At 36.1% G+C, this 25,728-nt stretch overlaps 1 protein-coding gene and 1 pseudogene across 1 annotated transcript; one reads left to right on the plus strand and one right to left on the minus strand.

Moving 5' to 3' along the window:
- Positions 1-12,169: 12,169 nt before the first annotated feature.
- On the minus strand, positions 12,170-12,927 carry LOC107061059 (uncharacterized). The gene is made up of 3 exons (XM_015309802.1): positions 12,761-12,927; positions 12,545-12,667; positions 12,170-12,488 (listed from the first exon to the last, which is right to left on the minus strand). The coding sequence occupies exons 1-3, from the start codon at positions 12,925-12,927 to the stop codon at positions 12,170-12,172; spliced, it is 609 nt and encodes a 202-aa protein (XP_015165288.1).
- A 4,527-nt stretch (positions 12,928-17,454) lies between these two features.
- LOC102582755 (probable disease resistance protein At1g61300) lies at positions 17,455-20,673 on the plus strand (annotated as a pseudogene).
- The last annotated feature ends 5,055 nt before the right edge of the window (positions 20,674-25,728 follow it).

Here is a 25,728-nt window from a genome sequence, read left to right on the forward strand (position 1 = left end):
CTTGTATCTGATACAATAATAAGACCAGCAAAGTTCTGGCTTCATCTAGACTTTTTCTCAATGAGTCCTGGTAATTGCAGGTTGTAGTATGATACAAGTATGAATAGTTAACAAACATCAAGTATAAATAGTTAACATCAAGCATATATGAATTTTCATCCTTTCAAACTTCATTTTTTTTCATTTCTGGATTCGCACTGTACTAGTAATTAATCAATACTCATAAAAAAATCAATAGCAATTTGCCCAATGAACAAGCATTTCATATAGTTGAAGAGAGAAGTGAGGGGGTTGGTATTGCTGAGAAAATAAACAGAACAAACTTTATGGAGGCGGCACGAACTGAGAAACCAGCTGATGGAGGCAGTGCCGGTCCGGATGGAGGCGGAGCCAATCGGTATGGAGGCACAAACTGAGAACCTCCTCCTGCTGCAACCACCCCCAATCTGCTGTTGCGACCTGTTGCTGCTGTTGAGGCAGCGCCGGTCGAGCTTGGTGGTTTGGCGCAGGGATGGGTGGGGATGGGCGTTGATGGGGGTGGGTCGGGGTGAGAGAGGACTGAGAGTGGAGTGAGAGATGACTTAGGGTTTTGATATTATCATTCTTTTTTAGGAGAAGTGTTTAATTTACCGACCACGGGATGTCGGTATCTTTTAAAAATAATTATCTATATTTAAAAATGTTTAATAAATACCGACATCGTGAAGTCAAAAATTATTTAAATAAACTAATAATTTAAATATACCGACCTCTTAAGGTCAGTATTTATTAATTTATTTTAATAATTATCGATCAAGTTAATTTTATAAATTTAAATTATATGCCTCCTAATTATATATATTTAATTTTATCGATCAAAAAATTAAAGTTTATCAATATCAAATTTAATATATAAATCTCCTTGAATTGATCATCGGTATTTCTTTAATTGATAATGTATTTCATATCTGAATCACTAATATATAAGACTTGATTTGTTAAACTACTTGAGGAGTATATAATTAATCAACATATTTAATACTCCGATGAATTATCCTTTACATGTCATCATTGCCTACGATATGATCACTACACTTGACATCCATTCAAGATCGAACGTATATAATAATACTATCTCGCATTTCATACTCGAATAGATTATATGTTAGCTCTTCACCTCTACATCATGACATGATATTTTAAGTTCATGATTTGACGACGGACTGATAAAATTTGTACATTATTCTAGAAATATAAGTATAATTTTCTCTTAATTCATATCAACGTAGTTTCATACTCTAAATATGGATTATAGATATTTTTTTGTTTATTCCACGAATTCTAACTTTTTATTATAAAAGCATACAAAATTGTTATACTTTTTTAAACAATTAATTGTAGGTGTAAAATGAAAATCTAGTATTATGCTAGCAAAATTATGATTTATAGGAACATTTTAAACAAACCGACCTCCGGATGTCACTTTTATTAAAAGTAATTAGATGAAATAAAAATACCGATCTCATGAGGTCGGTATATTTTATTAATTTATTTTTTAACTTATATAAAACCATCATCCGGAGGACGATTTATTTAAAGTTAATTGAAAATATTAATTTATTAATTTTTTGGAAGCCACTACATAAATATTTTAATGAAAATTAATTTAATTACGTAATATTTAATTTTAACGACTTCCGAAAGTCGGTATTATAATATTTTTTGTTTTTTATTTTACGCAAAACCGTACCTCCGGAAGAAGATTTAATAAAATTAAATCAAAATATTTCTCAATTTTGTTTTTTATATTTAATTGAGAATAAATAAAATATTGTTATGTATTTATTTTATTTAATACCAACATAAAGAGGTCGGTTTTTATTGTAATTCCTTTTTTCCGGGAAATATTCCAACCTCCAGAGGTCGGTATTTGGTTTTCCCGCCTAATTTTGCATAAAAACCGACTACTTGTAGTCGATTATTATATAAACGTAGTTTCATACTCTAAATATGGATTATTGATGTTTTTGGTTTATTCCACGTATTCTAACTTTTTATTTATAAAAGTATACAAAATTGTTAAACTTTTTTAAGCAATTAATTGTAGGTGTAAAATGAAAATTTAGTATTATGCCAGCAAAATTATGATTAATAGGAACATTTTAAACAAACCGACCTCCGGATGTCGCTTTTATTAAGATGAAATAAAATAGGTATTTTATATTTATTTATTTATTAATTTATATCAAACCGTCATTCGGAAGACGATTTATTTAAAGTTAATTCAAAATATTAATTTATTAATTTTATGGAAGTCACTATATAAATATTGTAATGAAAATTAATTTAATTACATACTATTTAATTTTACCGACTTTCGGAAGTCGGTATTATAATATTTTATTAATATTTTACACAAAACCGTCCTCCGGAAGACGATCTAAATAAAATTAAATCAAAATATTTCTCAATTTTGTTTTTTATATTTAATTGAGAAAAAATAAAATATTGTTATTTATTTATTTTATTTAATACCGACATCAAGAGGTCGGTTTTTACTGTAATTCATTTTTTTCGAGAAAAATTCCGACCTCTGGAGGTCAGTATTTTTCTTTCCCGCTTTATTTTGCATAAAAACTGTCTAATTGTAGTCGTTTTTTTAATTTTTTATTCTTTTTAACAATACTGACCTCCATTGGAGGTCGGTAATTTTTAGGTCGGTATTCACTGTTTTTTTAGTAGTGTGCTGAACTTAAGTTTAACTTGAGGAAAAGCAAAAGTTTTAAGTTGGGGGGTGTTGATGAGTCCATAAATTGGACTCATTTAGGGCTATATTTTAATAGAAATTGTGTCCTGAAATGCTTATTTTATCTCAATATGTGATGAAAACTCTTAAGTTTCAAGTATTTGAAGTTTGAAGGAAAGCATGGACACTACGTCACAAAAAGGAATGAAAATGCTAAAAAGAACGAAGAAAATGAAGGCCTGAGGATCGCCGAGTCCACTTGGAGAGTCGCCGAAAAGTCTTACTTCGCCTTTTGTTCCAGTGTGCTGAGCCCTGAAGGAAAGGATCAAGTCAGCGGAAATAGGGAGCAGTCGGCGCAGTGCCGAGAAGTTCCGCAAAGCAGTACCATGTCACCCAATGACCCAGAGCACAACGATGCTGAAGGCTGGTGCAAGACGGCGGTGAACTACACCAAAAGGTGAATCACCGAGTTGATCGTCGATTCTGACTAACGACGCCGAATGATCCATTGCAACACAAATCTGTGAAAACTAAAAATACTAGTTAGAGTTGTAGTTTTAAGTGTCGAACAAATATTATAAATTTCCTATAGAATAGTACTTTTTATAATTTTGCTCTAAGTTTGAGAGGGTTTTGAAGACTTGAAGATCCAAAGGGTTTCATCTTCAAGATTTGGATTTGGGTCTCTTGGATTCTTAAATTTTGGCCTATATCAAGACTTAAATCTTCATACCCAGTTGAATGCGAGCTCAATTTGGTATAAATTTCTATCTCTTATACATGTGTGGCTTAAACTCCCAATTCTTGGGGTGCGATTAAGCGAATATGGGTTAAGATAATTGTTGGGTCTTGCTTGTTGATAGTTTAAGCGTAGTTTAATTGTGATTTCGCTTAGTAGTTGTGGATGAATTTTATGAATTTGTGGTTGCAAATACAACTTTATTTATGTATTTTCAGCTTGCTCGAGAGAGGTCGTAAAACTATAACTACTAAATTTATGGCCGGTGGGAGTGGGTTGACATGAGGTTCAGCTCGAGAGAGTGAATCCTAGTCTCATTCCCACACACTCGGCTCGAGAGAGTGAGTGCGTTAAGGCGTAGGCTGGTCTTCATGCGGCAAGTGGGTGTCCGAGAGGAACACATTTGAAACGGGGTAAGTTTCTCGAGAGAGAGCTTATCCCCCTTAAAGTTTAGCCTAGTCACAATTTACTCTATGAATCTTCTATCGAAAGCATGTACCCAATAATCTAGCTTAACCCTTATTCCCGTCACATCCCAAGGATCCCCTTGCATTACTTAGAAATCCTTGTTTATTTTGTTGTTTTTACATACTTGTGACAAAAACCCCATTGTTAATTGACACTTTTGTGTCCCCTTTAATTTACAATGTTTCTAATCGTTAACGTCTTTAGCTACGACTAGTTAGAACTAAATTTTATTTTTCTATTAATTCTCAAAACCACTCCCTTGGGAACGATCCCAACCCTTGGTTGGTTTACTAAATTATTGGACGATCATAGACACTTGCATCGGAAGTTGTGTCTTGATTACGCAAACATCACCCAGTTGGACTTATTGTCGAAAAATGTGATCGGTAGTGGGTTGAAGAGTGTAAATGTTATGGGTGTTGGTGGAGCAAACCCCGATGAGTCACATTTTGAAGCCTTGTACAATGAAGAAGTGAACTTCCTTGCAAATCAAGGAGGAGGTTTTCATGCAAACTATCCAAGGTCGTGTGGAAATCCGGGATGGAATAGAGATGATGGATGGAGAGATCGTGACAGAGAATGGTGTGATCGTAATGCCACTTGGAGGGAAAAAGAGGGTGACAAAGATAGGTACATCCCACCTCATAAGCGTCAAAAGCCTAAGTAACCAAGGGCTAACTCGGAAAATGTCCGCACAAAAGACATGACTTCACGTATTCTCAATAAGGTAGAAGAGTCAGACAAAGTTTTTAAAGAAATGAAAGAAAACGTCTCTACACTTAACCAGACGGTCACCTCACATTCAGTGTCAATCAACCAATTGGATACACAAATGGGTCAAATCTCGACTCGTTTGAATCTAAGGCCAACAGGAGGGTTGCCTAGTGGCATAATGGCAAATCCCAAAAATGAAGTTTGAGTTGGTATCTCTGTCGTGCCACGTCTTTAAATAAGGCACTTCTTGGGAGGCAACCTAAGTTTTTTATGCTTTAGTTTTTCTTTTGAATAATGGGTGTGGATTTTGCTGGTTTAAAAGTGAAAGTGTTTTAAAATGGGCAATAGGCGAGCCAAAATTCCGATTGGTGACTCACCGAACAGGTCGGCGAGATTGACTTGGACCGCCGTTGGAACCACTTGGCTTGCCAAAGGTTCTATAAAACTCAGAGGGCTAAAGAACCACTCGGCACATCACCGAGTGGGTCGGCGGGCATGACTTACTCTGCCGACTGGCGCGTGAACTGAATGTTTTAAACGGCGAAACGGTTTTAAATTCAAAAATACTTCATTTCATCACCTTTTCAACTCCTGTACTCTCACCCCGATATTAGTCTTTCATATTTCGCATTTTTTACCTTTGTTTCATTTGGGAATCTTTGCTCGGGGATGGATTGTGGAAATTCTTTGCCGCCTAGCATTTCAAATCCTTTTTTGGCATAAATGTTAGTTTTTCAAACACCAAACTCTATATGTGGTTGAACTAGAATGAAATTGGTATTTTGTTGTTGAATATTGTTGGGTAATCACCATATGAGTTTTTTTGCCTAATTTTAAGTATAATAGTAATTATTCAGCCTTCAATCATGATACCCATGTCTTTGCTTGTTGAAATCGAGTCGAAATCATTGGGTTGTGCTGAATTTTTTTTGGGTCTAGAGGGGTAAAGTCTAAGTAACCGCGGATTGTGCCAAATGTTGTATTTTACCATAAGATGGAGTGATTGACGTCATTCTTAAAGGCAAAAGACGTCAAGTGGCCACTTTTGGCCAAATCGGGGGAAGTCTGTGTACTCCGAGGGAATGGGTAGTATGGGTCTTGCTTTAATTTCATAGTGTAAGTATTTAATTTTGATTTTGTGGGATGTGGGTTTGATTTTGAAGAGTGGGGTAAAAAAAACTGGCACGAAGGGCTATTTGGCGAGCTGGGTCGAGCTCGCTGATTGGTTCGGCGGTTCGCCTAAGTCCCCCTAGATCACCCTTAATTTCCCTAAAATGTTGAGTTTGATTCTGTAACTTTCGGCGATACGCCAGAGCTCGCCGAGTTCACTCGGTGACTCACCGAAAGTGCTTGTTAATCGCCCTTCTGCGCCCCTAATTCCTTAAAATACACTGTAACTTTTGGCAAGCTACTTTTATTTCATCAATGGTGTCGGTGATTCGCCAAAAGGCCATGGACTTCGCCAACCAGCTTTGAACTTTTGAAATTTTTGCGCTATAACTTTCGGTGAGCCCGACTTGGCTCACCAAAGTGGTTCGGTGACTCGCCGATTGGTTCGGCGAGTCTTCCTGCAACAATTTTTTCTGAAATCTTTCTAACATTTTTCATGTTGTTTTTCAAGAATGGCTAGACCCAAAGTTATCGATAGAGACATGAAGGCCCGAAAGTGGGCATGAGGAGTGGTCATAAACGAGAAGGCAGTTGCTTCCAGAGCAAAGGCCAAGAAACTACCTCCAAAGGAAGGTAAGGGCAAGGGCAAAGCACTCGTAGTTGTTACAACCGAGAAGGCAAGTTCAAATACTGAGGGGGTCTATGAGACACACCTCACAACATTAGACAATGAGGGGGACTCACATGATTCTCAAGCTTCGATCTCCGAGCCTGAGGATGACCAGTAATTACAGGCCCAGAAAGCAGAGCTATGCTCGAAGTCGATGAATGATCTATTTAGGATCCTAGTGCCTCCTGCACCTGCCCCTTCAACTTCAGCTTCAGTGCCTCCTTTTGAGCAGCTAGTGGTCCCAGCACCACTAGTACAGGGTCCTCCTCCCCGGTCACTCAACCAACTAAAGGCCAAGGGTTTGAGGACTATTCTTGAGGAGAATAGATTGTCTACCGATGGTGTGGTGGACTGGTTTTAAGAAGTGTGAAACACTATCAAGTTCCAAGTGTTTGAAATTTTCACCAAACCCCGGGGTCCCTACATTCTCAATTGGGTCCGGGAGTTTTATTCGGCTCATGGTGAGCTAGTCCCTAAGGGAAAGAAGAAGGCCAACATTTTCAGGCCGGTTGATTCTGTAATAGTCTGAGGCAAGAAGGTAAAGTACAACAATTCTGACATCAAATTTGTTCTGAGGTGCACTTATGATTTCATGCACCAATTCATCGATCTGATCTAGAAGAAAACCTTGGAGGACCTGAAGGGTTGGATGGCACCCCTTATCTTCGATGCCACCCCGAGATGGATAGAGACAGGTGTGCCCATAGAAAAGAAGTATCTTAATGTGGCAAGCTCGGTATTGATTCGGGTTCATCAGCAGCACTATTATGCCATCCCAAAATGAATCCATCCTCAGACACCCGAAGGCAACATGTTTAGGGTCTATCATTTCTCACCAAAAGCTGAATCTAGGGCTATTGATTGAGCAGGAGATGGCCATGAGGGCCAAGAAAAGATAGACTTTGCTTCCATTCCTAGTGTTGATCACCAATCTGTGCAGACGGGTCTGTGTTTCTCGAGATGAGAAGAAGGATGAGGAGGTGACACCCACATCCTCTATTGACATCCGGCGTATTGAGGCCGAATACCAGCGGGATGAGGCTGACAAGAGGAGGGAAGCACCGGTGGATACATCCTCAGAGGTCGACATTGAAATGTTACCTACAGAGGCAGACATGCCTAATCAGGCTAGTGGGCCCTCAGGTACATCTAGACCTTCCTCTTCTGAGATTCTGAACACTTTTGTTGCACCCCCTCCCCTTAGATCTTCTGTTGTTTCCACTTCTGCTTCCCGACCACCTATCACCCAGGCGATGCTTTACAACATGGGCCCAGTTGGCTCAATCTGCCGATCTGTGTGCCTCACGATTAAAGGTTGTTATTCCTGGGATGATTGCGAGGGCCATTGTTGCTGCTTTGACACCTCTCAGAGCTGAGATTGATAGCCACAAGTTGTCCCTGGATGCCTTTACTGTGAGAGTGGGGGAGTGTGAGAAGAGCCAGGAAGCGACTGATGCGGTGACGACTTTAAAGGCCGATCATGTTGAACTCCGTAAGGATGTGGACTAGCTGAAGTCCATTGATTTGTTCATGTTCTTTGTCACTGTGGATATCCCAGATGTCCCGAGCACAGATATTCCAGCTTTTTCTAAGGTGCCTCCAGCCACTACGACCGAGGATGAGACTAGAGCTGATGACACTGATGTTGATTTTGAGGCTGAGATGAATGAGGAGCAACTTGGTGGCGGGAGGAGACAGTGTTTGAGGATTTAGCTGACTTGGAGGGTGCTATGTTCGATACTGCGAGACAGGCATCTCTTCAGGATACTTCGATGGTAGGCTCCAGTGGAGCCAAGGATGTTGAGACACCGGGCACTGATGCCCAGACAGAGAGAGCTGTGGATATGCAGAATTCACACGGGCTTAGCCTGGTAGGATGATTCTCTTACCACTTTCTTTGTCACCTTTTTAGACTATTTTTGTTTTTAGTTGCATTTTACGACAACTGCATATTTTGTTGGAGGTGAGGTATTTCCATACTTACCTCTTTTGTGTGTTGTTTTGTGAATATTGACTTTGATGTGTTTTTGTGAATATTGAGCTTATTGGGTTTTATATATATATATATATATATATATATCTCGGTTGTGGAATTGTGGTTGTTGATAAATTATGGCCTATTGTTTTGATATGAAGATAGTTTTGGAACCAAGTTTTATAATTTTTGCCACCTCTTTTGTGTGTGCTTGTGGTTGTTCTTATGCAAATTTGAGTGTCGGTTGTGGTTAATATCGATGACTCGAATAGTGCTCTTAATTGAACGAAATGAATGTGCGGCTATGATGAGGCAAACTAAGTTACATAGGCAATATGTGGACTTCTAGCATCTCGTTGTTACTAGCCAATTGTCGAATGAGTCTCTTGTGATGAACATTGCACGCTAGCTAGAAAGTGTGGAGTCTTGTTTGATAATTGTATCAATGCCTTGTGTGGTGAGGTTACCTTGAACATTGTGCTTGATGACACCTAGAATTTGCTCCGTTGGTTCGGTTGATGAGTGATGCAAGCAATAGACATGATCTTAGGAAAAAGTTTTGAAGAGTGAACCTATTTGACAACATACCTCTTTGTGGCCAACCTTGTGAGAAGTATGAATCTTATTTTGGAACCCTTTGAGCTTATCATTTACTTGGAAGAAACTTGAACAACTTTGACCTCTTTATCCCATCACCCATGACCTTCATGAAGTTTTGGTTTGTTTGAATAGCCAACTTAGGCCAAAAGCCTAAGTTGGGGGTCTGGTGAAAAAAGAAGGCAAGTCAAGATGTATGAAAAATTCCCCCTTGATGGATTGTTTTGAAAAAGATGTAACCCCTCCATGTAAAAAATAAGAGAGAGAAAGGAAATGAAAGAAAGAAAAGAAAAGACTGAAAAAAGAGAAAAAGTTGTGAAATAAAGTGTGAAAATAACAAAACAAATGGGGTATCAGTGAATCATGTCTAGTTGAATAATGAGGTGGATTATGATCATGTTTGAATGTGAAAGAGACGGAGAGAAAGTGATTTTCAGGCCATACTTTATGCAGGGAGAAGCCACTAAGCCTATATGATCATACCTTTACACTCAGCCCCGTTACAAACCTTAAAAAAACCTTTGTGATCTTGAGTGTGCTGAAACGAATGTTGATTTGAAAATAAGGGCAAGCCTATAGGTGGAGTCATGCATGTGTTCATCTTTGTGAGTGTCAGAGTTTTATGTGATTCCAGAATTTTAAATTGTTGAGAAATTTTTTGTGAATATGGAATTATCTTTGTTGTGAGGGAATTTGAATACATTTGCTGAGCTTGAACTTGCATTTGAAGGAAGCATTGTGAGCTTGAGTACACTTGATGATGGTGAGTCACAATTTGAAACTTTTAGTGCACAATTGATCATTGTATGAGTAATTTGAACTTTGTTGTGTGCATTTATGTTGAGTCTTATGCAGCACTATTTGTAGACATCCTTGTTGAATTGATCGATCTTGAGTTTTACTTGAGGACAAGCAAAAGTTTAAGTTGGGGGTGTTGATGAGTCTGAGATTTCGAGACATTTAGGGCTTTGTTTTGATAGTATAAGTGTCCTCAAATGCCTATTTTATGCTCTACATTGATGTTAAAGTGCTGACTTGCAGCTATGGAGGCTAAGGAGCAAGGCAAGGACATTACTAGACAAAAAGGAACTAAAAAACTGAAGAAGTGAAGAAAAATGATCCTGGTGATCGACAAGACCACTCAGCACACCACCATGTGGCTCTTTAGCTCACCTAAGTTTCAGTGTACCAGCCCTGGGAAAAAAAACAAAATGGCAATAGAAATGGGCAGTCGGTGAATCGTCGATCCACTCCGTGACAACAAGTAGAATCACCCAAAGTTACAGGACCTAGGAGGCTGATGACCAATTTAGAATGGCGATTGAAGGGAGAAAAGGGCGGATCGTTGAACCACTGGGCGAGGCGCGACTTATTCTGTCGAATGGACTTTCAGGCCAAAAAGTGGGCAGCTATAAATTGGAATTTTAAAGGAGTTTTGAGAGTTCTGATCCCCAAGTTATAGAGTTAGAGTTTTCTCTTAGTTTTTCAGTTCTTATTGTAGACTTAGAGGATTTCTAAGCTTAATTTTAAGGATTTGCAAGTGGGTATTTCATTTTAATCATTTTGGAGCATTGTAAAGGCTTGGAGACTCTTACCCAACTTATGGCTAACCTAGTTGGTAACTGTTTTTACCTTTTTATGATGCTTAGCTAAGACCCCAATTCTTGGGGTGTGATCATATGATTATGGGCTGAATTAGCTTATGGGTATTGTGATTTATTGATTTAAATGCTTAATTGAAGTGGTTTTAATTGATAGTTGTGTATTAATCTATGAATTGTACTTGCAAATGCAATTCTAGTATAAAGTTTTGGGCTTGCTTGAGAGAGAAGTTTTAGAACCAAAGCTTTCGATTAATGATTGTAGTTATTGGGTTGATATGGGTTTAGCTCAAAAGAGTAAATTCTAAATCTTATTCTACCCATCTAGCTCGAGAGAGTGGATGAATTAAGGTGTGGGCTGTTCTTATTTGCTAAGCTTGTTGACGTCCGAAAGAAATCACTTGAATCATGGTAGTTGTTCGAGAGAAAACTATCTTACTTATAGTCTAGCCTACCCACTGATATTTAGCAATTTGTTAGTAATTTCAATTACCCTTATAGTGAAATTTGCCTATAATCGATCACATCTCGAGAATTCCTCTCTATATTGTTATTTCCTCTGTTTTTGCTTGTGTTGTAGATGATAATTGACAATTCAACCCCCCCCCCCCCTTATCTGACATTCATTGTCCCACCTTTAGATTTGCTTATATGTTTATGATAATCTCCATTCCTATAACCGATTAGACCATTTTATAACTTCATAACTAAATTTAAACACGTACCGCTCCCTGTGGGTTCAACCCCAACTCTTCGTTGGGTTTTATACTAATTAAGGTCTCCCGTCTTGACATCCGCGGTTCTTTCAATTGTAGCCATGGTGAATCTCCTTAAAATTGTTAGTGAAAAATTACAAGATAACAGAATTACAAGATTACAATTGAAAATAAAAATGAAGAAATAAATCTCTTCAGGCTGAGGAGCGAATATCTCGCTCTCTTTAAGGAGATTCAATCCCACTGCAGCAAATGTTTTTCACCGGTCCAGCAGTAGTCCTTCTTGACTTGTCCCCTCCAGGATACAACAACCTTCACACAAAGTATAACTCAACAACTCTGGACAAGAGTTGAGTCCAAAGTTCCACAAAATAAACACCTCCCTAAAACTAATAAGAACTCTCTTTTTTGACAAACTGTATGCACTCTATAATTTCTTGTGTATCTAAACCAAATGAAAACCGCCACTATTTATAGTAGAAGAAGTCTTCCTAGGATTAAATAGGAAGATAATGCAGTGGTAAATAATGAAGATAAATGGCCTAGGAGTTACATAAGTTACAAGGTATAATGGAGGAATTAAGAGTGACAATCAAGTGGGCACCAATGCCATCAATGGCATTTTGCCTTTGTTGCAAAACTGAAGTGCATATGGCACTAACTCCCATTTAGAGTAATATAGAATAGTAATGCAGCAATTATGATTGTCATTACATCCAACATTTTGTAACATATGAGAAGTGAGAAGTCAACCATGTCTGTGTGACCATGCAAAATATTGAAAAATTTAATATTTTTTTAGAATATTAAAATGCCACACTAACACTCAATAAATTGCTCTTCAAAGCAGGAACTTAGAACACATTAGTTATGGTTTCCACACACCCATTTTTTGTTTTAAAATTGATATCAGCCTTTTCCATCACATTTACTGTTGAGAGATCACCAAAACTAACTGTCGATCGGAAGTTTTCATTTAAATCAGTGAAAGAATACTTACTACCAGTCATGTGGTTACTGCGACCGGTATCCACATACCAAATAATTTGCTCCTCGGGCTCGCTTTTCGTAATTTGCTCCTCGGGCTCGCTTTTCGCATGAACTGCCATTAATAAGGTTTCTCCTTCCATGTTCTCAGCAAAATTTGACTTTTCTTCTTTCTCATTAGGCAGCCTAGTATAACATTCAGATTGATAATGACCAAGTTTATGACAACGATAACATTCTACCTTGGATTTGTCAAAAAATCTCTTACTCTACCTTTGTTGTAGTCATCATTCGCTCTAAAATTCCTGCTGCCATCTTTGTTTTCTCGGTCTCCTCTCCTTCTTCCTCTACCTCTACCGCTACCCCTTGCAGTAGAATTGGAAGAAATAAAAGTAGAAGTCTTCAGGGCTTGCTCCTCAAAAGTTGAACTTCGGGTCATCTTCTACTCATGCACCAACAAAGATATTTGCAATTCATCCAGAGACAAAGCATCTATGTCTTTTGACTCTTCAATAGAACAAACAACGTAATCATATTTCGGTGTCAAGGAACACAGTATCCTTCCAATGATTGTGACATCATTCATCTTCTCGCCATGAAATTGCATCTTGTTGCTTATCTCCATGGTTCTAGCACAATAGCTAGTGACAGATTCACCTTCGCAAAGTTTTGAAGTCCCTTCTCAAGGCTTGAAGTTGTGCTCGTTTCACTTTTGTAGTGCCTTGATACTTATTTTTCATTGAGTCCCATATATCCTTGGAAGTTTCTTTGCAAAGAATAGTTTCCATGATAGGACGCTCAATAGCCTGAAAGAGATAATTTTTTGCTTTCAAATCTTTCATTTTTCTTGCTTTGAACTCCGCCTTTTGAGCATTTGTTAAAACTTCGCCTTCCACTGGAACACCAATGTCGTCTTCCACAATTAGCCAATACTCTTTTGACCTTAGAATGTTTTTCATCAGCATACTCCAATGGTTATAATGACCATCAAAATAAGGAATGGCTGCTTGCACAAAGTTGTTCTCTGAAGCCATGGAAAAAATAAAAAATTTGGGTGACTCTACCTCACTGGTGTTTTTTTTGTTTGTTTTTCTTCTGGATCTAACCTTGAGTTGATACCACTGATAAAACATGACAAGCAGAACAATGAATAAAGCAGGCAGAAAAACTCAACATAAGAAAACAAAAATCTGTGTAACTCTCTTATTTCAATAGAGATAGGATAAGTCTATTATATAGACTTTTTACAGAGATTTTATTGCTAAGCACTAAACCCACAAACCCACTACTACTAGGACTCCTAGCAAACTCTGCTATCTAAACTGAAAACACGTCTACTTCCTAATAACTAGGAGTTGAACAATTCAACTAAATAAAATACCAACAATTATGAAATAAATAGTTCCTAAATAAAATGAAACTTCCAACAAGATTAATGTTCTACCTTTGCATCATTTCGAACAAATTGAATACCATGGCCTGGATATACAGTTGAGGAACAAAACTAACATTTTTCCAATCTCATTGTGTCGTCCTGTTATATTTCCCTAATTCACTATGTACCATAACAACGAAGTATTAAATAAAAAACAAAACACTAACAAGGACAAAGTGATTCAGGAAGCAACACTAGAGTTATACACCAAAGATAAACTCTTTATAGATACTGATGGAGGAATGCTTATCCTTTCTTGCAACAAAACACAAGTAAAATGAAAACTTAGAAGGTAGGAACAGTACATATTTCTACTTACAAACAACACACTAATATAAGAAATATGACAACTATTGCATACCCCCAATAGAATATTTCATCTTGAATATATATAGACATCTTCATGCTCTCAATACACTTTTGGAACATCGTTGTCATATCATTTAATCTTGTATTTGTTCTCTAGAGGCCATTGGTTTCTTGGAATTTGAACACTCTTTCATTAGTTAAGGATTCAAGTTTGGTTAATGTCTTGTTACCTCAGTGAAATTCAATCTCCGGTTTTGTTATTTTTCTAATTGAAATAATGAGTGATCGAAAATAATTCTGAAGTTGAATAGTTGTTGAAGCTGCATCATAATTAGAGTGTGAACTCCAAATCATAACAGCTGCTAATCGACAACCTACTAAAATTGAGGAATTTCTTTCTGACTTAGCGTGCTCTTGAATTCCAATTCCAATGTTGTGTATATTTTTGAATTCCCTGAAATGAAGATTTAACCTCGGTTCTCTGAGTACACCGAGTGTCGAACAATTGAATTATGATGTAATTTGTTTTGCGAAAGTAGATGATCTGAATGAATGGATACATCAGAGGTTTAATTCTAAGGTTTGTCTTGTGCCACTAGTTGTATAACTAATTAACTCTAGTGCCCTCTTTCCATCTTAATAGTACTATTCAGATAGTTTTTTATATTTGTCACTTGAAGCAACTTCCTTTTACCTTCCCCCAAATATTTCCAATTAGAAATCTAAAGTATCAGTGTAGTCTTTTATATATCAAGTAAATATTTGGCTTAATAAGCTAGTAATCTCTCTTCTTTTGCAATCTTTTGCTCCCAGGAACAAAAAACTAGTGATGGCAACAAAGCCGAACCCAATGATGGTGGATCGAATCAAGGAAGGTAATAAGCTCTCAATGAAATAGTTCAAGTGTGTGAAAGTAATCTCAAACATAACTTGATGTGTATGCTCGTGATGGAGCTAACAAAAGAGGAAGGTCTACATTATAATCCATGGGTTCACGTGAACCCAAAAAATTTTGCCCAGAGACTTTATATTTATAATAGTAATTTCTAGAAAATAGTTAATTGTGGATGAAAATATTGTTATTATTACATATATATAAGCTTGAAGTCATTGTAATAATATATAAACTTTATATTTTGAATCCCCTTGTGGTTCTATTTTCTTCTTTCATTATGTTTAAAAGCTAATATGCAGCCTTATTTTCTCTTGATAGCTTGCATTCTATGTTGTTTTAGAAGATTTTCAGGAATACTTTTTCGGAGATGCTCATTCATTCATATTTAATAGAAGCATATGTTGGGTTCGAAAGTAATTCGGGCGTCATGCGGAAGCTTACAATTGTAAATAAGGACAGTGATAAATTAGATTGACAAAAAATATACTAAAAACATAATATTATTATATGAAAACTAATATAAAATAAAGAGAATAAATCTGCCCATAAACAAAACTCTTTAAACGTCTACATTGTGGATACTATTGTGTTATGTTATGAGAATAAGGATTTTCAATTTATAGATCTCCAAATTTTTCTCCAAGGAAGGAATAACACAAATATAGAAGAAAGTTATATTTTCCTTTTAGTAAAAGTTGAAGCATTTATGATAATACATTAACTTTTCTTTAAGGAAAAAATAAACTTCAAATAAGATAAGAAAATCAGGGAAAAACCCTAACAAATCTCCCCCTTTGGCTGGATTTTCTTGACAAAACTTGATTTGTCTTCTGCACTGCATGATAATCTTTGTTCTTCACATAGCCTTCATCCCTGTTGCTTGCCATGGTTAAAAATAAAGTTTAAATTATATGAGTTAAAAATGATTTTAAAATATTTTATTTTTATTTTTAAAGATGCAGCAACAGTGTTGAAAAATATGGTTTTAATCTCTTCTCCACACGTAGCTGGACAGTTGCAAATTGATTTGAAACCGCGTTGAACCTATCTTCAACCTCTTTCCATTGGATCATTGGATCTTGTGCTCTAATACCACTTATTGGGTTCTAAAGTAATTAGGGCGTCATTCGGAAGCTTACAATTGCAAATCAAGAAAGTGATGAATTAGATTGACAAAAAATATCCTAAAAACATAATATAGTATATGAAAACTAATATAAAAGAGAAACTATTAAACTGTTGACAAAATAAATCTCTCAATAAACAAAACTCTTTAAATGTTTACATTGTAAGTACTATTGTGTTATGTTATGAGAATAAGGATATTCAATTGATAGATCTCCAAAAAATTTCTCCAAGAAGAAATAACCCAAATATGGAAGAATGTCTTTCAGTAAAATTTAAAGCATTTATGGTAGTACATTAATTTTTCTTTAAGGAAAAAATAAATTTCAAATAAGGTAAGAAAATCAGGGTAAAACTCTAACAGACTATGTGTGTGCGCGGTACGAAGGAAAAGGTTTTCCATGAAAAATATTGTATATTATCAAGCTTTAGTTCTCATCAAAATCCTCATCTTGGAAGTTCCAAAATTTCTATCTTTTATCAATATGCTAGTGAAGTTACGAAACCATTACTAATTAAGAAAGTTATGGAAAGCTTTGTATCTTAATGTAATCAAAATGTTATGCATACCGCAAACGTAAGTATGAAATGATTTGTGTGTTTGTTTGAGAAACATGTTCAATAAGATGCAAAATGTTCTTTCAATGTTTTTGCGAAACCTTGACCTTTGTAGGCAGTGTAAGTGATGGCTCTTTGTCGAGCATAGCCAAAGCTTTGACCATGTGAATGCTGCTCGAACTCCTTCGTTGCTTCTCTCTGTGCCTTGGGTTTCTTTCCTTTCATCCTGTCCAGTTTGCCATATTATAATCTTCTCTCATATTTTATCACCCAAATTTTTTAGTCTTTTAGGATTTAACGAAAAAAAATTAAACATTTTATGTACAAATGTGTACCAAGTTTTAAAGCATTACATTTCTGCGTATATTATGAATATCTGACAATTATCGTTTTACGTATTCAATTTGTTAGAGAGCTAAATACTTCATAATTTTGTGCTTGTTTAAATGTAAAGAACATTAATTGATAACTTACTCAACTTGGCTTGAAGTTTCAAGTAATATTTGTGACATGAAGTATTTGACTATTTGCTCTACTTAAGTGCTAAAAAGATATTTTTATAACAATTTTTTCAATAAATTTATTTGTTCCTACTTTTTAAGAATAGAAATGTATACATCACCAATAAAAGAAAAATATGTCGTATTCAAATATATGTTGAAATACTTTTCAGAGAACAATTATTAAAGTTTTGAAGGGGGCGGGCCGCAGGGGGTTGAAAGTAATAATGGAGTAGTCTGGTGTTGTGAACAACTACTTCCTACTTTTTGTTTTCTTTCATATTATACAATTGAGTTGTCATTTATATATTTTTATAATTGCCGTGCTTTTTTGTACGCAACTCGGCTAATTTTAGGTAGTTTTTAGTTAACATTCATCAGTTTCAAAACAATTAAGAGGTGATAGGCCCTCTCTAGGAGGTGTCTTTAGGTATGAAAAAAAAGAAGAAAAACAAAGGCACTATTACTATTGGGGAATTTGCTTCTGCTCATTCATCCTGTCCTACATATACTTGCTGAATTATTGGCCATTGTTTCATAGTGTTTTGCTCACTTTCTGAATTATTGGCAAAACAAGTATTATTTACCATGTGCTAAAAGAAAAGGGAAGAAAAGTATGTGTATGATATTAATTAACTGGGCCCAAGAGTAAGAGCCATGGAATTATTAGCTCTTCCCTTTTTCCTCTGTTTTACATCTTGTTTTCCATTGAAATCAAAGAAAAACGGAAGAAACAACTTCGGTTGCTTTTCTTTATTACACTATCCAGTGAAGAATTAATTAATCAGATATGGAATTCTTATCTATTTTGATGGGGAAAGTCACAACTTGCCTGATCCAGCCAGTTGCGGGAGGGATTGGGTATTTCTACTACTACGAGAGAAACATCACATCTATGCAAAATGAATCTGAGAAGCTGAAGAATATCAGAAGTGAGGTGCAGCGAAGATCGGAAGATGCCCGGAGAAACTTACAAGATATTTCACCCAATGGCAAGGCTTGGTTAACATGTGTTGATACCACTACTGCAGATGTGGAACGTGTAATGGGAGGTAGAGCTGAGGTTGAAAGGGGTTGCTTCTTTGGTTGGTGTCCGAACATGAAGTCATGTTACTCGATGAGCAGGAGAGCTAAGAACATTACACTGAAGGTTATTGAACTTCAAAATGAAGGCAACAAGCCTGATGTTTTCTCCTTTGATCATCCAGTCCAAAGTGAGGCAATATATAGTAACAATGGTGAGGAGTTTGACTCCAGAAAATTTCAAGAGGAAGAGGTCATGGCAGCTTTGAAAGATGATGGAGTCACTATTATTGGGATATGTGGTATGGGTGGTGTTGGTAAGACAACAATGACTGAGAAAATCAGACAGAAGGTGAAACAAGAACAGTTGTTCAAAGATATTGTCATGGTAACTGTCAGTCAACAACAAGACTTCAAAAGAATTCAGGGTGAGATCGCAGGAGGAGTTGGGCTAAAATTAGAAAGGGATGATTTGTGGAGCCGTGGAGATCGGCTGCGTACAAGGTTAGTGGATCAGAACAGCCGCATCCTTATAATCTTGGATGATGTTTGGAAGGCTTTTGAACTAGAGAAACTTGGAATTCCCAGACGTAGCAGCCACAAACATCAGTGCAAAGTGACATTCACAACGCGTTTCCGATCTGTTTGTGAAGCAATGGGAGCTCAGAAGATCATGGAAGTTGGAACCTTATCTGAAGAGGATGCATGGATCCTTTTCAAGCAGAAGGTAGGTAATTTAGTTGACGATCCTTCTCTTCGTGACATAGCAGAAGATGTTGCCAAAGAATGCAAGGGGCTGCCGCTTGCAATTATTACAGTTGCAGAAGCACTAAATTTTTTTAAAACCAAGCCTTCGTGGGACTCTGCCCTTGAACAACTACGTAGTGCGGAAACAATAAATATCCCTGAAGTGCCCACAGAGGTGTATAAACCTCTCAGGCTAAGCTACGATTTCTTGGGAAGTAGTGAAGCCAAATACCTCTTTTTGATATGTTCCTTGTTCGAGGAAGATAGTGATATTTGTCCTGAAGAATTACTTAGATATGGAATGGGGCTTCGCATCTTTTCTCAAATTCAAAATATAAAAGGAGCCAGAAAGACAGTGTGTTATCTATTAGAAACATTGAAAGACTGTTTCTTGTTATCCCAAGGTTCAGACAAAACTTATGTCAAAATGCATGATGTGGTCCGTGACGTGGCTATATATATTGCATATGAGGGAAAGCATATATTTATGGTAAGTCATGATGTGAACTCAGAAGAGTTCCCAAGAAAAGACTCTTACGAGCAATACAGTCACATGTCAATTGTAGCAAATAAATTTGACGAGCATCCTAGCCCAATATTTTGCCCAAAACTGAAGCTTCTAATGTTGAAACTCTGTTTAAAAGAGCCAATCGAATTACAAGACGATTTTTTTGATGGAATGAGTAAACTCAATGTCTTAAGCATGAGGGGAGACAGATATAAGGAGTCCATTTAGCCTTTTCTAGCATCCATTCGGAAGTTATCAAGTCTGAGGACGTTGTGTCTAACTAATTTAAGGTTGGATGACATATCCATTATTGGGGAACTTGTCACTTTAGAAATTCTCAGCATCAGAGATTCTCTGTTAGAGGAGTTGCCAGTGGAGATAGGAAAATTAACCAATCTAATTATGTTTGAGTTTCGGAATGAGCAAGGAGAACTTAAAAGGATTTCAGCTGGGGTTTTATCAAGACTAGTTCAATTGGAGGAACTACATATGCTGGGAGTAGAACCTTTTAGTTATTCCACCTTGACGGAACTGGAATCCTTATCGAGATTGACTGCAATGACACTAAGTGATTGTTCCGGAGATGTGATCTATAGTAACTTGGCCCTTTCCTCCAAGTTGGCACGGTATGCTCTTACAGTGGGTAGAGCTTACAAAGCAACTTCAATCACCAATAATTACGACAATATTATAGTTCTCGAGGTCACCGAGACTTGCCCATTGGGTGATTGGATCTGCCACCTGCTGAGGAAGAGCGAACTTGTTCATTCAACGGGAGAGGGATCCAAGAACGTGTTGGCCGAGTTGCAGCTGGATGAATTTCAGAATGGTAAAGATCTCTGCCTAGAAAATTGTAATTCATTGACACATATCCACTGTCAGAATAATATTCCATTCCCTAGACTCAAAAAATTGGAGGTAAGCCGTTGTCATGGTCTACCGTATGTTTTTTGTGTGTCCTTGGCTGGAGGGAGTTTGACAGTATCGTGTCCTGTTGATAAGGAAGAGGAGAAGGAGGAGGATGAGGAGATCTCTCGGAGGACACATGATGTTATCAAGTTCTCCAATTTATATGAGTTGGACCTTCAATATCCGGAATGCCTCACTCACTTTTGAAATAACACTGTTGAGGGCATTGAGTTCCCTCGATTACCAAAAATACTCTTCCACTACTTACCTGAGTTCCAAAATTTTTGGCCTGCCGCCAACAACTCCATCACTTACTCAAATCCTCTTTTCATGAAAATATCTGCTTCTACTTCAGTTTTTATGAATTAAAATTTTCTCTTTTACTTGAGCATTAGAGATATTTAATTACAAAAAGTCTATTTTTTATTATATACGATTTTTTTTACATAGGTACTTTATCTCAAATTCGAAGAATTTAATTCATCTTGAAATATCAATATGAATATAAATTGAAACTTTTTATCATCTTTTTGATGAAAAGATGTGTTTCTAATGTTCAAAAGGATCATTAAAAAAAATATTGTTTTCAGCTTTTAGTTAGACGGTTTTTATGAATTAAAATATTACTGTACACTCCTTTGTCTGATCAAATTCATATTAAATCGATAATACAACTAATTTTATAAATTTATATTGCATATATTTGCAGGTTTGTTGTCCCAGGCTGAAAGAGTTATCTATGGATGGAGCTAACAACATAAGTGCTCTATGCTCTCGCCAACTTCAAATTACCTACTTCAACAAACTTGTAAAATTGAGAGTATTTGAATGTAAGAAATTGAGAAACTTGATGTCTCCATCTGTGGCCAAAGGTGTCCTTAATCTCCGAATACTAAAGATAGGATATTGTGAGTCAATGGAAGAAGTGATCACGGAAGAGGAACAACATGGAGAAGAAGTCATGCCCTTATTTCCCCTATTAGAAAAGCTGGAGCTTTGCAGGCTGCCTAAGTTAGGGCATTTCTTTTTGACGAAGCATGCTCTTAAATTTCTATTTCTCAGAGTTGTTGAGATCTCAAACTGCCCTGAAATGGAGACATTTGTCCAACAGGGATCTGTGAGTATACCGAGTCTTGAAAGTGTGAACAATGATGATGAGGTGAAAAGAGTTGATCTCAACAAAGCGATGTTCAATTCTAAGGTTTGTCTTGTGCCGCTAGTTGTACAACAAATTACTATATATATATTTGTGGACCTATGTTGATGGGGGTAACAAATATAGGCAAAACTAAAATATTGTAACTCAAGGGTTCACGTGAACCCAATTGATTTTGCCCAGAGACTTTAATTTACATTAGTAATATCTAGAGATTCCTTAATTATGAACATGATTGTTATTGGATATTAAACTGAGGTCATCAGAGCTATCTATAAATTTAATACTGTGAATCTGCATCTCATTCAAAATTCTTTATTTTTTACGCTTCAATAGGAATAATAAGATAAGGCATAGCCCATTTACTTGTACTTTTTCTTTTGAGTTTCGCTTTTATATTATTTTTTAAAAAAATACCCTAAAAATACGTCTTTCATTATATTTAGCACGTAATGTGTGGATTTATTTTCTCATGCCATCTAATATTCTATGTCATTTTAAATCTTCTTTCATTATATTTAGCACGTAATATGTGGATTTATTTTCTCATGTCATCTAATATTCTATGTCATTTTAAAAGATTTAAAAGAATGCTGTTTTGGAGATGATTTTTAAAATACTTCTTTTATTTGAGTAATTTGGCTTAGATGATTTCTAAAAATAATGGTCTTTTTATGGGAAGTTTCCAAAAAATGAGCAGTTAAAACTATAATCATTTATTTATAATACTTTTAATCAAACTATCTATTTATTAAATTTGTCTTCGTCATATTTAAATTAAACAACTTATCACCTAGTGTTTAAACAATTTTGGCTTCTCAACGTAACACCTAATGTTTTCTTCCTGGTGTGAATTGGGTTATGATTGAGCCCAATAACTCCTACTGTAACTGACTAACTGCAACAAAATACAATTAAGTTTGATACTTCATCCCTTCAACGTTTGCAGATTTCTTGTCCCAACCTAGAAAAACTATATATCAATGGGGCTAACAGCATAACTGCTCTATGCTCTCACCAACTTCCAACTGCCTACTTTAGCAAACTTGAAGTATTGTACATATGGAATTGTGGAAAATTGAGAAACTTGATGTCTCCATCAGTGGCCAGAGGTGTTCTGAATCTCCGAATACTAGATATAAGAGATGTCTGTCAATGGAGGAAGTGATCACAAAAGAGGAACAACAAGGAGAAAGAATCTTGACCTTATTTCCCCTGTTGGAAAAGCTGGAGCTTTACAGGGTTCCTAAGCTGGCACATTTCTTTCTGACGGAATGTGCTCTTGAAATTCCATGTCTTGAGGAAGTGCGGATTCATGATTGCCCTGAAATGAAGACGCTTATCAAACAAGAAACATCTGTGAGTACACCGTGTCTCAAAAGTGTAAACAATGATTATAGGGTGAAAGTGGGTGATCTGAATATATGGACACAACAATGATTCAATTCTAAGGTTTGTCTTGTGCCTCTTTCTCTATAACTAATTAACTCTAGTTCTCTCTTTCCATCTTAACTTAATAGTAATTGTAATATTCAGATAGTTGTTTGTAGTTGTACTTACTAAGCTAGTCATCTCTCTTTTTTTCCATTCTCTGCTTCTTTCAGGAACCGCTATATCCTAAATAAAGTGATACAAAAGATATTCAATTCTAAGGTTTGTCTTGTGCCGCTTAATAACTACTATATTTGTCTCATGCACTAATAAACCTCTGCTCTTCCCGTTTTAACTAATTGCTATTAATTGGTAAATAATATTCTGATAGTTATTTTTGTTTGTCACTTGAAAAAACTCTCTTTTACTGGCCCTAATATTTCAAATTAGAAATCTAAAGCATCAGCTACTCCTCATTTACTTTCAAGTAAATATTGTACTTACTAAGCTAGTCATCTCAGTTTTTTTGCATTCGCTGTTTCCTACCGGAACAAAAAACTAGTGATGGCAACGAAGCCAAAGCTAGTAATGGAAGAATCTTGTTCCCATGACTCCGAAGCTAATAAGGTACTTAACAAGTACTCGATGAAATAGTCCAAGTATACAAGTTCTCTCGAACATCACTTGATACCTATTCTGATGGAGGTAACAAGCAGAGGCTGATCTAAGATATAGTAACATATGAGTTCACGTGAGCCCAATAGCTTTTACCCAAAAACTTTTTGTTTGATTGTGAGCCCAATAGCTTTTACCCAAACCTGTTCCGAACATGTGTTTTTCACACCATTTCAATCCAGAAGTTTGGCCATAAATATCAAGGATTACCTCACTTTTCTGCATTAAAATTTCTGCATCTCCTACATATTTTCTTAAAAATTAAATATCAAATTTAAGTGTGGTTTGAAGACTGGCTCTTTGAGTTTGCTGAAGATATTGATGTTTGAGCTGCTGCTATGTCAATATCAGGTATATTTGTTTTATCTTGTGAGGAAATAAACAACAACCTCAGATATAGTGAGGGGATTTAATTCCTTAAGGACACAGTGAATTATTTGGTCTCAAATATTTGTTTAGTACATATAAAATTTTTGTGTTCTTTGTTCTTCTGTTATTCTTGATGAACACAGTATCAATCCGAAACTTCGTGGAGTACAAGGATCACAATGAAAAATTAAAATAAATATAAGGGTCTTTTGGTTTATTCTTTAAACGTAATACATTTCGTTTCTAAATAAGTGTTACTTTAGCAAAAATCATGTTCATTAGGAAATCAATAAATACAACGTGTGGTACAATTAAAATATATACTAATTTTCGTCTTGAATTCCTAAGCTCACACTTATTCTGGAACAAATTTTTTGTTAAGGTGTCAATCTCATGTGACAATATTATAGAAGAATGAAAAGTGATTTTTAAGGAATGAACCAATCATCTATAATACATTGTCAGTATATGATATATGCCATGGCATATAGATGAGTGATGAGTATTTTTCTTAATGAATGAACCAGTTTTCTTTCACGACCTAAGTCTACACCCTGGACGTGGCCGACACTCGAGAACCATTGCTGGTCCCCAAGCAAACCCTCATCCGGACTAACTACAAGCGGAAGACTAACTCAAGCATACAAAGCTTAAAAAATGAATAAAATTCATGAAACTTACAAATCTTTAACCCAAATGAATAACTCTGAATAAAAATAGAATATTCAACTAGCCAACAATAGGCAACTCAAGTCTTTAAAACATTTAATGAAATAAATTAACAAACTTCTGAAACTCTACTGTCTGTTTATGAAGCCTCTAAATGACAAATATGAAAGTCGGGACAAGACCCATGACATCCTGACAAAACTGAAAAGTAAATGAAATCCTCCGGAATCAAGGAGCTGGCTCACCATAGCTAACTCGAACTCCATGTGGTATCAACGAAGCTCTTGTTGATGATCCCGAATACCTGAATCTGCATCATGAAAGGATGTAGGCCAAATGGCTCAGTACGTGAAATGTACGAGCATGTAAGGGGAATTCTAAAGCATAACATTGCTTGAACTTGATAAAAAGGAAACATAGTTACCTTCTTTCAAACTTACTCAACTCAAGGAACACTCAAGGATACTCAAACTTACTCAACTCAGAAGTACTCAACTCAGAAATAAGGTTCTCAACTCAGTGAAACTCAACAATAAGGTAATCAACACAATGAAGCACAGATCAACTCAAGATACTCAACTCATGATATTCAACTCGAAGGTACTCAACTCAAGATACTCAACTCAAAATACTCAACTCATGATTCTCAAGGATAAAGCAATAGTAAAAGATGCAATATATATGGAAAGTTGTACAACTGTAGATAGCAACTCAATGTATTGAAAAATACAATAATACTCAATGTGTATATAAAAATACAATATAACTCTGTGGGATTTTCTCTAACCGACAACCATCACTATGAGCCTAAGTGATGATACAACGTCTTGCCCACACTACCCATGATGGCTATATGATTTATGGCGGCTGTGAGTTATCTGAACTCTCCTCCATATCGGTGCTCAGTACTACTTCCAAAATATACTAGCTCATATGTTTAAAAACATAACTTTTCTGTGGTTTGAGATAATTACTCAAAAATCTATCTCTTAAAAGAGATGGTACTCAAATGCTCAAAACTCTTTTAGAAATCTCCAGTTTCCTCTCATCTTAAATGTGAAAACATTTACTCTTGGGAATACTTAGTTCCCATTATCATTTTACGGAAAATGAACTCAGGCATGAACTACTCAACTCAAGGACTTCATGGGTAATGTGTAATAGCCTCATGATTAGG

This window comes from Solanum tuberosum, unplaced genomic scaffold (assembly GCF_000226075.1).
Source record: "Solanum tuberosum cultivar DM 1-3 516 R44 unplaced genomic scaffold, SolTub_3.0 scf00113, whole genome shotgun sequence".
In the NCBI taxonomy this organism is placed as follows: domain Eukaryota; kingdom Viridiplantae; phylum Streptophyta; class Magnoliopsida; order Solanales; family Solanaceae; genus Solanum; species Solanum tuberosum.

What these genes read in the sequence shown, in the direction of transcription:
- LOC107061059 (XM_015309802.1), bottom strand. Translation starts at nt 12,927, where the DNA reads ATGGAGATAAGCAACAAGATGCAATTTCATGGCGAGAAGATGAATGAT. An exon ending in GATGAATTGCAAATATCTTT is followed by an intron (nt 12,668 to 12,760) that starts GTTGGTGCATGA and finishes TTCTACTGCAAG; the next exon opens with GGGTAGCGGTAGAGGTAGAG. An exon ending in GATTTTTTGACAAATCCAAG is followed by an intron (nt 12,489 to 12,544) that starts GTAGAATGTTAT and finishes ATGTTATACTAG; the next exon opens with GCTGCCTAATGAGAAAGAAG.